The sequence below is a fragment of the Cariama cristata genome, unplaced genomic scaffold (genome assembly GCF_000690535.1).
Source record: "Cariama cristata isolate BGI_N322 unplaced genomic scaffold, ASM69053v1 scaffold12167, whole genome shotgun sequence".
NCBI classification, from domain to species: Eukaryota; Metazoa; Chordata; class Aves; order Cariamiformes; family Cariamidae; genus Cariama; species Cariama cristata.
In genome coordinates this window covers 1,115-15,843 of record NW_009626156.1, presented here as the reverse complement: position 1 = coordinate 15,843, position 14,729 = coordinate 1,115, and the positions used below count along the sequence as shown (strand labels likewise).

Genomic DNA, 14,729 nt, shown 5'->3' with positions numbered 1-14,729 from the left:
TCCTCCTAACATAATCAGCACAACAAATAAAACAACCAGCACTGTAGACTTTCTCCTCAGGGACAGTAAAAGAGATCTAGTTCCCTCACACACCATATCATGCTCTGTATAAACAGGAATAAAACTGGAATAACTGTTGAATAGACTGGAGTTACTCCAACAATACACTAATCAAAATGAGATCACAAGTTAACTCAACATACACAAACAGTGACAGCTGCTGGTTTCTATAGCAAAATATAGTAAATAATTATCATCAGAAGTACAAGCAAAAGCAACACCTATGCATGATTCAATTACATGCTTCCATGAAAATTACAGGTTCGCAATTCTCATTAATTCAAGTCAACTAAATTAATGACATCCAAGATGCAAAGCCAGCAACAAAATACGATCTTAAAATCAATCACAGGAGCAACAAAAATTCCTACCCATTTTTTTAATTAAAAAAAACCCCACTGGTTTTACACAGTTGTAAAAAAAAAATGGTTTTAAGTATCTTCAATATAACATTAAAGAAGATGATTTTCCTATCAGCAGTGTATATAAATAAGATTTTGATTTTATGGTTAAGTCACCAACAACTTATTTCTGTCCATTAAGGTGTTTCAAGCAAGACTGCAGTCTTTTCTTACATAAAATTCAAGTAAGACAATCTAATCCATCAGTAATGTCCTCAAGATGGCCTCATATATGCAATGAATTAAACACTCTCAAATATTTTATTTTTTCAAAGTGGCAAAGACTCACTACATCCCAATCATATTTCCCAAATGGTGTCATGAACCTCTTAACACTTCATTTCCATCATGTTCCATGTCTTGAGAAATCTGTTTCCAATCTTTCAAACACAAACAGGGCCTCCACCCTCCGTCCCCTGATGCTAGATTCAGCAGTCCCCAGCCAAGATATTCTTCATATTCTTTTTAGGGTGAATAAATTCATCTCCTCCCTCATCAATCACATAGAAACCTTCAATGACACATTTAAACTTCTTCGTAAGTATATTATTTATGTCTTCTATGAAGAAATGGAGGATATGCATTCATCAGAAATAAGTAGCTCCAAGTCAGTCTAAGAAAAGCATCTGCAAAGCTGACTTGACCCTACTCTTGCTCGCAGTGTACTGGAGTTACGACCTAGAGATATCGCTGCTTTTATATTTCATCTAGGGCCCTGTTAATTCTCAACTCTGCTCGCTCACAACGAAGAGCTCTAGAGGCATCTAAACTCAGTTCTGAGTATTTCGCTCAGTGCCTGTACGTGGAAAAATACAGAATGCATTGATCTGAGTTGAAGCTTTAGAAGCTGAAATTCTATCTTTATACCTTCTTTGTCTTGCATCCAGTCCTTTCATGTCAGCAAAACGTTCCTATTGAGGAGAGTGCTTTCTGTCCTTCAAGTGTCTAACAAATGATGACTTTGGGTTTCCCTGTCACTGTTGCCTTTTGAAATCCACACTGTACTTAACTTTAACAACACACAGTTCTCTCTCTAGTGACAGAATAAGCCGTTCATTATAATCAAAGCATTCTGGGTCTCACTTTGCATAAGAAACGCAGGAGCAGATGAACCACCCAAGTCCCCAAATCCAGGGCTCTGCATACACAATTAACCATACATACTGACATCAGCAGAAGGCGGCTTCACAAAGTATCTGTTCCACATAGCCCTATCTACAAATCACAAAACACATTCAGCAGCCCATAGTAAGCTCCAAAAGTTGCCGTAATTATGATGTGTGACATTTGAATGTGAAATCCAAAATTTTATCTTTCTTGTATATTAATGCCAGAACTTAGAATTCCAATGTTTGTCCCCAAACATTTCAGTATTTCTCCCAGAGTGCCTGTGTAACAAAATTCATGAAGAATCAGTGGAATTGGCTGGACTGAAAACGGCGTTTGCGAAATCAACATTCTCCCAGCTGACCACAAGACTGCAAAACCAGGTCTTTCTTCCTTGTCCCTCTTTCTTACACTCCTAGCTGTACCATGGCCGGGGTTTCAACAAGTTCTTTTTCAACACCTCTGTCTGGGAGCCTAGTGATTCTGGGAAGTGAGAACTGTGTGCCTGAAAAAACCCAGCTAAAGACAGAAAAGAGAGTTACTCACCACTTGCCATCTAGTAGATTATTTAGGATGAGGACCTGCATTATTACAATGAACTCTGCTCAATGTTTTCCAAAAATATTCGTAACTGCCCCAGTTCCATGAGAAGATGCTGGGTGCTGGATTCCAAGCTGGCAGACGTACTTGCCCTGCTGCCGTTGATGCAAGTGCCTAAGCTCCAGAGAAACCCACTTGCCTTTTTACATTAAAATTCCCACTGACTTGCAGCGAGAATTTCCCTTTTTCACTAGGCAGGTTTAAGGACCATTAACCTGAGTTGCCTAAAGCACACTTTACAGGTGCTTCACTCTGGTCTGGGATTCCATTTTGTGCATTTAAAATTTAGGTCCTTCAGCTTAACTTGCAGAACTCTCTATCTTGTCGGATTCATCTCTACCTCACTTTTGTGGGAGCTGGAAAATGAAGTGTAAGAAAGGAGAATGCAGGAAACTGGTAAGCAGTTTTACCATCATCTGCCCAGAGCACTAGGGCTCCACTCCTCCTTCTGTCACAGACTTGCCTCCTCAGATGAGGCAAGTCACCTCCTCAAAGAATGTGTTCCTAATCTGCACCCAGGGGATCTCACTTGAAGAAATGCTGGGCATTCGCAGCTATCTCTAAACTTCAGCATTTTACATACTTGAAACATATACAGTGCCTTCCGTGGACAGCAGCCTCTCCTGCCATCCCCCAAACAGCTACTGTTCCGTGTTTCAAATTTGTAGCTTCGTAGCTTACTAACATACGACTACTATTGGTAGCTCCCCTGCCTACAAAACAGGATACAGTCATCCCCCATCTCAGAGGGAAATCAGTTCATTACAGATTAATTACTTGGGTTTGACTTCTCAGTAATAGGTTTTCCATGTATAAGTAAGACCACCCTCAGGTCTGAATAGTGTGGCATAAACAACGCACAGAGCCAAACTGCAGCTTTGCAAGGAGGAAACAGAATACTTAAGACCTGTTTACTAAGTCAGCAGCGTTCATTACATGCTTCAGAAAAAACGTTAGTAACTTCATGATCAAATAATTAAAGACTGCACTCCATTGCACATGTACCAGGATGGGAAACTCAGTCTGTATGGGCAACCGTCCATCTGGTATTTTATGACTTCAAAGTGTTGCTTTCGCAACCTTATAAATAAATGATCTCTTAACGTAATCTTTATATACATTACGCATACAAAATGACTATCAGAGCCAAACTGCAGCTTTGCAAGGAGGAAACAGAATACTTAAGACCTGTTTACTAAGTCAGCAGCGTTCATTACATGCTTCAGAAAAAACGTTAGTAACTTCATGATCAAATAATTAAAGACTGCACTCCATTGCACATGTACCAGGATGGGAAATTCAGTCTGTATGGGCAACCATCCATCTGGTATTTTATGACTTCATAGTGTTGCTTTCGCGACATCTCTTAACGTAATCTTCATGTACATTACGCATACAAAACGACTATCAGCAGTGCTGCATGCAGCAGGAACGGATGCTAGCTTGTAAGTAATCGCGTATTGTTTCTATGCTGCTATTATCTAAGTATCACATGCGAAACAAATCCAAACTCACATCTCTCATCATTTTCACTGCTTCCCTGGTCCTTCCCAGCTTTCTTGCACACATTGCCAGCCTCCTCTTAATATAAACTAACACATTGGTGTCCCTTCCTGTATAAGAGGAAAAAGAAACAGCGTTAAGATAAAAAAAGATAAAACAAAGGTTCATTTAATATTCCAATACAAAAGGAAACATAGTTTTCTCGCCATTTTTTGTTATTCGTTAACATCAATGCTTTCACAATAACTTTAATTAAAAAATTACCAAATTTTGCTGATTCAGATGTGGCATAACATCACTGAAATCAGTGGAATTACTCCAGATATGCAGTGGTATAAATAAGGACCCCTGGGCTGGCCTTACACTTATGAAATACAAGGAGATCTGAAGGTATAGAGAACGCTATAGGGTATAGCCCATCAAGTAACCAAGTGAGGCAAGGAGAACTCCTACGAAGTTAACGTTGGCACAAAACTGTGGTCACACACACAGCATTAAATTACTTACCAATTCTCATACATGGTTAAGGCGAGGGCATCCATGAAAATGCATGTTATATCCTGCCTCTTTTGTAAGTTACGAGGTACGTGCTTGTTAACAGGAGACGTAGCAAAACAAATCCTCATCCTCCAACAGTCTTTTTCTTACCGATTAGAACAAAAGTATACCCTGAACTTTCTTTTCACAGAGCCTTTACTGGTTAACCAATTATCATCTTCAAATTCCTCACACCGCTAATTATGGATGGCAAATTAACATGTTTCAGATCTGACAGTCCTATGTGCTGGAAGATGCCCTAACAGCAAAGATGACAGAAACTAAACAGTTGCAATAATTATTCTTTTGGAGAATTCTTACTCATCTCATTTCTTATTCTCTTCCCTGTAATTCCAATGTGAACTCTTACCATGCTTCTGGACCAAGGAGAAATGAGCAGATAGCTAATCATCTATAAAATTACCATATTGTGAAAATATAAGACACCTGCTACAAATTACCTTTGTGTATAGTATGCAGTCTGTAAAGATTTTAGTCTGTTTCCAACACTTTCATGTCTTTCGTGGTAAGAACAAGATGGGCAACTGAAAACATTCCAAGTACCTACAAATTGTTTTAAAACTGTGATTACAATTTTCAGATAGATTAAGCAGCAGGTTAAAGGTCTGACTTTAGAAGAAAAAAGAAATAAGGGAGGGAAGAAATTTTTTTAGCTGTATTTTATATTATGTACTTCCTTATCTCTGTATTTATACCTATATATTTAATAAACAATTTATTAGTTACATCTGTTTCAACATGATTATGTAGTTTAACTAAGAGGTATACATTTCAGGCCAAGCTCCTTTTCAGTCTTTTGAGAAGGAATGGTCAAAAGGTATTTACTTACTATGAAGTCAAGATAAGCTTTCAGGTCAAAATTTTCTGAGGTGACTAATGATTTGGGGTGACCAGGCACCTTAAAAAGAAGATTGCCCGTGCTTTCTATAAACTAGCACCTTTTGAAAGAGGTTAAGTTGGGTACTCAAAGTCATTCTTTACTCTTAAAATTCACCGTCTAACATAAAAGACTGTGTGAAGGAGATGGAACACATGAATAAACAGAAACATAGAGCAATATGCTATTTTTCAAGAAACTACAGTGTGTTTTTCACCTGTAAAAGATGAAATGCCCACTTTTAATCCCAAAGTCAACCTCAAGGACCAAAAGTGGAATGACAGACATCTCAAGAACCATGGAACTGCAAACACATCCATCCACGCTCCTTCCTCTCTAAAGACAGCTGAGCTCTCCACCTTTGTAAACCACACAGAAGCCCAACATATAATCAAGAGAATCCTACTTGAAGCCCCTGTGTCCAAGGCACCATCTGAGGCTGGAACCTCTCTTAACTTCTGTGGGCGCACACTGACATTATCGAGGGGAGGCTGGGTGGTATAGAGAACTGCGATGACCTAGCCACTCCTGAAGCCACAGTCAGAGCTGGCAGCCCCTCCTGCTCTGTGGCAATGCACTTAATTTTGCGATTGAATCGGTTACTTCCTCTGCTGTAATACTCAAGGGTCAGGGTGGCAAATTTGATGATGGCAGTAGCCATCTTGCACACGCAGGTTACAAAAATACCATTCTTGTATTTGCCTGCACAGACTTAACCAGGTTATCTTGGACATAAGCATCGTGACAGTGTTTAATTACTTTTACTGTATATTTTTCATAGAATTGCTGTCATTTTTTGCACTCAGGATGGATTGAGTGCACAAATTAAGGTTTCACAGACAACCACAAGCCTGCTAGAGCCTGAAAATTGCTTCAAGGGCTCAGCTGCTCTGTTGTTTTGGTTTTTTTTTCATCAAAAATAAGCAAATCATCCTAAATATCATTTTATAACCAACAAATGTTTAAAATACAACCCCCAAGCTTTATAAATCCTTAGGTTTTCAGGTGTAGACTTGTGTACGCTTTTGAAAACAGAGGTTACAGACAATTTCATTATGTACAATTTTTATCAGCAATCTTCAAATTATGTAAGATAGCCAGAGGCTGTGAATCCAGGTCCTCAGAAACCTGAAGATGCCTGAAGTATGTTAGTGCTTGTACTTCTGTAATTAACTGGTATTATTGTTGCCTGAGGTAGCCATCGTAGACTAGAAATAAGCTAGACTGTTTATTTATCTTTTTGTTCATTTACTGGCAGTGGACCCTCATGTATTTTCTTAGGTTTAAGAACCATCTAATAAATATCATCACAGCAGTTAAATCTGCTTATTCAAAATTTAAAAAATAAAATAAAAAAATCTAGACTTTCAATTAGAGCACTGTATTATTCCAGTTGTTAATTTTCATGTTTCTGTGACCTTTCTTAATGTATGCAACTAACTTTTCAAATGTCACACTGGTTAATGGGTCTCATTAACTTTTACACAGAACAATGTGGTGTGCGTATTTATGCCTGCAGCTGACGGAAAAAAGCTGGCAAAGCATCACTTCACTCCTGTTTCCATCCTTCTTTACTGCCTTTTCACAACATGAGCTTGTTTTCAAAATGGCTAAAGGCACTTCAGTGCAACTTCCTCAAACAGTCTCCAGCATTTTCTGAATATCAGATCTCTTTTGGCTCTGCTACCTTTTCTTTTCTGTTAAGTACATGCAACAGTATTCTCTGCTACGACAAAGAAAAGGTGCATCTGTAATCTGAGCATTCCTAGCTCAGCAACAGAATCAAGCAAAAACACTGAAACAGAATAGTCTGGCTCTTGGGTCATATTCCAGCCAATGTTAAATACTGAGTACGTAGTTCTGAGAGGGAAAAGAAAAAAACAAAAACCAAAGAACTCCCCAGAACTTCTCTCCCTTTAGAAACAGCTGTTCCCCCTAAAGAAACTTACTGTGTTGGGCTTCGTACTGGGCACCATGGTGCTGTAACTGCTGACTGCGCCTGTAACAGCCCTCTCCAGCTTTCAGAGCTTGCTTGAACAGCTTCTCTGCTTCTACAATTGTTGTGGCTTCCTCTTCAGCCAAGAGAATATAGGCAGTAGCACACCTGCAAAAATATCAGAGGAAAAACCATGAGAAAGTTGCATGAAGTAAAAGCTATACGACAACATGCAGACTGGCAAGGACGTTCCAAACACAGAGGCAATGGAGTTTTGTCCATATACCTTTCTGATGAACTATCCTCACGAATAAATATTCTGGCAACCAGACCATGACTGTCATTTGTAGGTACTGTATCACTCAGCCACTTGAGTCAATCTACTGACAACTGCCCCAGACAGTAAAGTATTGTCTCACTAAGCAATCATGGCCTACGTCACTAAAACTCCTTCTGGAAACCAAGACTAGTTTTACGCACCATTGTTTTAACACAAAATGTCTCCATTACGGTAATGGTACGAAAGGAATCAATAGACCTACAATACTTGCCATATGCAAAGAACAGATTATAAATGCAATTGTAAACATTAAGAAAGAAAAAACAAAACAACAAACCCCAAAACAGGAAAGCAGCTTTAGGAATACACAGACAAGTGAAATGCATGGTGGGAGGCACCTCAGCCAGCTTTTAGCTGTCTAACTTAGATCTCTTAACTATCTCTGCCCCTCCACCTCCATCAAGGAGCACCTTTTCACAAAGCCACTCATTTCACAGGTTTAAACATCTCTCTAAGAAGAGGGTGAACTGCTGAATGGAGGTGCCTCTCTCATCGACTATAGAGGGAGTCCAGGCAACTACTTTAATCTCAATGGCCACATTTTTAGCAGTTGAAGTTAGGTGGGACATAGCCTGTTGAGTTCTTTCCCATACAAAGCACACTGCTGCTAAGATTATTCTTTACATGGAAATAGAATCAGGCTGCAGCTGTCTCTAGTTGTGTTTTACAAAGAGTCATTGACTGAGGAACAGGCAACAATAGGTCCGGGTGAAAACAAGATTCCAGGCACCAGTACTTGCTGGGGGCCACGCAGTTTGGCAGAAAAGGACCTGGGGGTCTTGGTGAACACCAACTTGACCATGAGCCAGCAATGTGTCCTTGCAGCGCAGAAGGCGAATGGTATCTGAGCTGCATTAGGAGGAGCGTGGCCAGCAGGTCGAGGGAGGTGATCCTTCCCCTCTACCTGGCACTGGTGAGGCCACACCTGGAGTGTGGTGTCCAGTTCTGGGCTCCCCAGTACAAGAGGGACATGGACATATGGGAGAGAGTCCAGTGAAGGGCCATGAAGATGATTAAGGGACTGGAGTATCTCTTATGTGAGACTGAGAGAGCTGGGACTGTTCAGCCTGGAGAAGAGAACGCTCGAGGGGGGCAACCTACTCAATGTTTGTAAATACCTGAAGGGAGGGCGCAAGGAAGGGATGGAGCCAGACTCTTTTCAGTGGTGCCCAGTGGCAGGACCAGAGGCAATGGGCACAAACTGAAACACAGGAGGCCCTGTCTGAACATCAGGAAACACTTTTTTACTGTGAGGGTGACCGAGTAGTGGTACAGGTTGTCCAGGGAGGTTGTGGAGTCTCAAAAGCCACCTGGACACGGTCCTGTACAATGTGCTGTAGGTGGGCCTGCTTGAGCCAGGGGGTTGAACCAAGTGACCTCCAGAGATCCCTGCCAACCTCAGCCATTCCATGATACGCGAGTAGAACAGGATAGGCATATAGCTCACTTTTGCAAAAGCATTTGATGCTACATGCTCTTTCAGTGAAACTGCTGTCCAGGAACAAACAATTCTTCTCCTGATGATGAAACACATGAAGGACAATCCATAAGGCACCAGTTTATGGAATTCCAGAATGCGGGTATCTCTGACAGCAACCTAAGGGACTCTCTCCACTTTAGGCACTTTGGCAACATATATACAGTTTGCCACGCCAGTAAAACATCGCAGCATTGGGTTTATTGTGGGATCTCAGAATACTACACTTCTCAATGAGAAAATGAATAACAGACTCAAAGAATGAAAGTCCCAGTAAATTACATCATATTCTCTCACACTATGAAATGAATATTTCAGAAGGTGTTTATGAGTCCCTTCTTTCTTGCCTCTGTTCAGGACGACTGAGAAATCCAAAAGGGAACTCTCCATCCCATAAACGCGTATTTCATATGCTCATCAGGAGGCAACTTAATTAACACTTTGCTAAGCTGATCCAAAGCCCACTGACATCAATGGGAAGACTCCCATTGTCATCACTCCCCTAAGGATCTTCTGGGTGGCTGGCACAACATGCAGCTGGGCTTTTTTTCCTCCCATTGTAGGTCTTCCTGTGACAGGCCTGTAATCATGGCTAAAAATGACTGTAGTAAACCTCCTGCCTTAAGCTATCATGAAATGCATTTTTAAATGACAGGAAAGAAATGTTAATGTTGTTGTCACTCACTCATTCAATTCCAAAGCTTCATGCGCTGCAGAAATTCGGGCTTGGGGGTTTCTCTCTCTCCAGGCTTTTTGCATTACTATGCAATAAACAAAGCAGAAGAGGGGCATATCAGTCATTACAGTGTTAACAAGGAGAATCTACTGCATTATAACAACAAAATTTATTGCTCTAAGCCTGACTTACTTCAGAGCATTTCAAAGAGCTCAGTGATCACTCAAAAGATCAACATGAGCTTTTGTCCCAAATACTCAGCTTTATTCTTTCATTTAATTAAACATTTTTCCATGGGAAAATCTGGCTGAGGGATCCTGCCATCTGCACTGTCACATACGGAGGTGACAAGCAGCTTTTTCCTCCTGGGCTAGTAGATTCCACAGGGCACAGAAGCGTATAAGGATAGTTGGGATTCTTGTTCTAGTTCCTTACTGTGCAGTTGCATTAGGTGAATGGTAAATGGAAACAACATCCAGGCTAATCAGACCACCTCATAATTAGCCCATCGAGTTCAGAAAATAGAATTCATGTTTATCGTGTGTCAAAAAAGCACAGTATGTTCTGCTTTGTAATTATGGCCCCAGAATGGAGCACCTAACTGTTAGTACGTCTCCTTTCCTAACATTTGTCTCTTCAGAGGCAAATTCTAATGATCGAAATCATTGTTGTACATTTTTAGCAGAACCAAAGTCTGCACGTGGACTTAACAGTAAAGGCTTAACACAACTAAAGCTGCTTATATCAAATTCAGTTGTAAGTGTGCTGTTCCCATTTTTTATAGAGCTTCTACCTACATCAGGGAATGAAACACAGGACTCAATTTTTACATAAGCTCTCTCTCTTCTGTCAGTATAGACTAAATGGGATCTGGATAATGTAACTCAACATACGACACTGCAGCTGGAGGCAAATTAAGCTATACATGTTTGAAGCCAGTGCAAGAAACAGGAGGAAAAAACAAGTCTTTATACTGGCAAATGGTACCTTTAACAACTTCAGCAAGAACGTAGAACAAAATAGTGACACAATTTAGATAGTTTATACCTATATAGATACTTGTTCTTATCTACAATACTACAAATCCAACCGCAACAGCTTTCCAGGCATGACCAAACTTTTGCCTTTCCTTATCTACCTGATGTCTGACTGCCTTTTTCTTGCATCAGTTTAAAACAATCATTAACCTAGTCGCAAAAACAGTTGATCACAAAGTCTCTTACTAGCGTCTGCAGGTCGTAAATGATCCGTGTCACATGTAAAGAATGTCTGGTGGTCCTGTGCTGAAAGATTCATATCGTAGTAAGTCAAAGGTTCTCTCCCTGTTACCCATGTATACCTGCAAACATGCCAACAGACACATTTTGGTTAGTGAGGTCATATTTGGCAAAATTAATCTAGAAAAGAATCCTAGATGGTAGAGATGGGCATAGCCTACTAAGTTCACCCAGCCAATCTCCTAACCAACATACATTGCATGTCACTGTACTGCAATGGAACGACAGTAGTCAAACCTAAGCTAATGAGGATGTTGGAAAGCACACACTGGAAGTCTGTAAAACACGTATTCAAACATTAAGACTACATGAAACCTAGATATAATTCATTAGGTTGTCTGCTATAACTGATTTGAACAGAATTACTGTACTAACAGTACCAGGTACACTGCATTTCAGTTTTTCTGTTTTTTCATAAGGTCTCTGAAAACTGCAGAAATAACAACTGCATGAGCATGAATTTAAACTCCTTTTCATTCAGAAACATTTTACAAATGACAGAAAAACCTGGCATGAGCACATCTGTCCACAGTTGGTCTCATTTTTCCATCTCTGAGTTAGATTAATGGAAAAGTACAGTTAAGGTCCTTAAGCCAGTACTATGCCTGAAACTGTAATATCGTAGCACTTACCGATTATATTCAGCTCCTCTGAACAGATTTAAAGGATTTCGCCAGACTTTGCATTCTGTCACAAACAGAAACACACAAGAATGAATCTCTCCCAAATTACAGTGGTACTTGAGGTTTATCAGAAACATCAGTTACCTTCTGATGAGCCTTACCAAATTACTTTTATTTTTTATAGGTGCAAATAGGAAAAAAAAAAAAATCAAGAGCATAGAGATGCAGGTAACCAGACTGTTCTTCCCTTTTTAAATAATAATTTCATTATAAATTAGTGTCAACAAATGTAATCATTCCAGACAAATAACCACTAACAAAGCTCCAAACGTCAGATGAAAAGATAATACTGATTAATGCCAGGACTCATATTTACCATAATGCAGAACTGAAGAGGGATCACACTGGGTTATTGCACTAAAACACAGCAATTAACTTGGTCCCTATTGACTTGTTATTTCTACAGAAAAACTTCACTGTCCAGTTAATGCTGTAAATCACTGAGAATCTCAGCTACAGTTGTGAAATTTAATTCCTCCTTAGCTCGTGAATTAAAAAAATCCATGGCAACATCTGCTGACCTTCCTTAAGTTACAAGTATCCCAGGGTTGACAAAGGATGCTGAAATTGATCGGCAGAGAAAAGTTCATCACATCGCAAAGGTTTGGGAACACTAAAAGCATTTCACACATTTCTCTCAAGGGGGAAAAAAACCTGCAAATTCTTCACACTACAGGTAGGAAGAAATCCACAACAATGAAATTTAGAACTGAACTAAAAAAAAAAAAAAAAAAAAAAGAAATCATAAAACCCAATTTCTATAGTTTTTGAAAAGGTGAGGTCTTGATTCTGGCTTTTCTTCCTTTAATTTAACAGCAGACTTGTTCTCCTCATTTCAGCAAAGACAGTTCACTCCAGTGAAATTGAGACCAGAATCAAATCCAGTATTTGCACAAAGACTCACTGAGAGGCACCATGTCGTTCCACCACACATCTGCCACTGGATGACCCCTCACCTGCTGCTCTCATCACCAGCATTGGCCCTCCAGCATTTCACCAGCTGCTTTCCACCACCAAAAGTCAACCAGCACATTTTTCCCTATGAAATTTGGTGACATCGTTTCTAAAGAGATCACAGCAATGGTTTTCTGCTGGGATATTGAATCAGCAGAGTATCTAACCTACTTTATACAACTCTGGTAAGTATATGCCCGTTCCATTAAAGAAACAGACAGAAATAGAGAATCACAAGCCAAGCCCTTCTCTTTTCTGACGGACCTAGCTCCCACTTCTGAGCATGAAGCTACAGTGGCACAGACAGAAAGCATTTTACATAAATTACTTGCAACAACATAATGACACCAGCAGTTACACCAAAACTAGTCAAGTCGCACAGGAGGTGGGCCCTCAGCTTGCTGCCTACATCACCTAACACATGCACGAAGCAGAGACACGGGAATGGGAAGATGTTTGGGAAGAGTGAATGCACTGATTATACATCTGCATCTTTCAACTAACCACTTCAGCAGGTAGCTAAAATTAGAAAGCTCCAACTGGTTTACTCAGCAGAAGTGCTCGATCGACATTCAGCCGTTCTGTCGCGCAGCCAGAGGGTACGGCTGCTTGACAAGCTTCAATCTGGCAGTTTTTACATAATATGACTTTCAAACCATCGTAAATATTAAATCAACATCAGCCTTCTCAGTTCCAGAGATACAATTCAATGGCTTGGCTTACTCTTTTTGCAGCCAACAAGACTAGGCAACAACTATTTGATCACAGTGACGCCATTCTTTTTGCTCTTATTACATAAATTTAAGTGGTTATACTTTATCTGAAGTATGCAGTACTTCAGCACCGTAGCAGAGAAAGGTGGAATTGGGGAACAAAAAGGGGAGGTGAAGAAAGGATTTTATTACCACCTCCTGTCCTGGGGATAGTTTGGCATCTGCCTGGCCAGTTAGACATGATGTACTCTTTGTTCGTTTTGTCTTGGCATCTGCTCATAGCGTGGTCTCAGTACAACAACATTCTTCTGACCTTTCTGAAGACAAACATATCTGCTGCAATATTCTACCGTAGTCAAACATCTACATAGGAAAACACGGTGAGCCAAGTGAAAAAGCCATCTTCACCTTGTCGGATAGTGAAAGAAATATCCCAGTGTTGATGCGTGGTAAACTGAAAAGGTTGCCTTTTCTGTTACATTAGAAATGAATAATATCACTATGTCCTTATTTTTGAAGATTAATCTCTCAGTTCCTCATTTGATGATCACTTTTTGAGCACCGATACCTTTCTGAAGGCACAAACATACAGACATACTACCCAGAAACACCCTGACAGTCCCAACTCATAGACTCGAGTGCCAATGCACTGAAGGCAAACACACTCCATGACTATTTCTTTATACCAGAAAAGTCGAGATGCTTGGGTGAACCTCATTAGTCAAAATAATGTGCCTTCTGCTTCAAAACGATGGGAGTTACTTCAAAGCTGCTAAAGTGTGGCCGAGCACACTGAGGAGTGCACAGAGGTGCTTCCAAGCCATCCCGTGCTTTCTGCCAGTTCATCCAAATCTAATATACTGGATCACGCAGTGCTGCTATTCACAGCCTCTCCTCAGATGGGAATGACAACAGCTGAATCTGCTGTGCTAGATGGAGGCTTCCCTAAGCAGAACTACTCAGTAGGGAGCAAAGACTTTTGAGGGTACCTATTTTATTTAACTTGTGAGTTCAAAGCTAATTTTCGTTTGCATGTTTTCATGAACACTGAAGAGCAGAAATAAAATTTGCCAGGTACAGACATAGGCACCTCAGCCGCTAATCAATGTTTTCTCCATAACTGAATTCGGGTTTTTTCCATTCACTTTTCCTCACATATTAATTCTGATATATTTTTCAAACCGACAGAGGAAATACATTTAATGAAACCATCATCGATTCTAGGGACACATCCCTAATGAAAGCTGAATTCATTTCCAATATTAAGATTACGGCCTGTATGTCAAGCTAGGGCTGAAACAGGTAAGATTCATTTTACAGATGAGGAACACAAGCCGAGATGCTCCTGCCCTGACTTTCACAGTGAGTATCTCCAACTCAAGCCAGAAGCAATAGCATTTCAGCATCTCCATCACCCACAGGCTAAGTTTTCAATTCACCCCTCCCAGGTAGCTGAGTCACCCAAGTGAGGAGACAAGTCCACAGTGCTTGGGGGGAGGCTGGCATTTTAGGCAGGCTGGCCTATCTCTCAGAGAAACCATCCCCAGGCAACCAGGCACCCAACTCA

The 14,729-nt window shown here is 40.4% G+C and overlaps 1 protein-coding gene across 1 annotated transcript in view; it reads right to left on the bottom strand.

The window, feature by feature from the left end:
* ST7 (suppression of tumorigenicity 7) overlaps positions 1 to 11,572 on the bottom strand; it is a 56,222-nt gene extending 44,650 nt beyond the window's left edge. Inside the window, exons 1-5 of the mRNA XM_009703908.1 lie at positions 11,445 to 11,572; positions 10,759 to 10,874; positions 9,545 to 9,620; positions 7,056 to 7,210; positions 3,684 to 3,781 (exon numbers count right to left, since the gene is read on the bottom strand). Of these exons, the coding sequence (XP_009702210.1) occupies positions 3,684 to 3,781; positions 7,056 to 7,210; positions 9,545 to 9,620; positions 10,759 to 10,874; positions 11,445 to 11,572 (573 nt within the window). The remainder of the gene's footprint in view (positions 1 to 3,683; positions 3,782 to 7,055; positions 7,211 to 9,544; positions 9,621 to 10,758; positions 10,875 to 11,444) is intronic.
* Between the last annotated feature and the right edge of the window lie 3,157 nt (positions 11,573 to 14,729).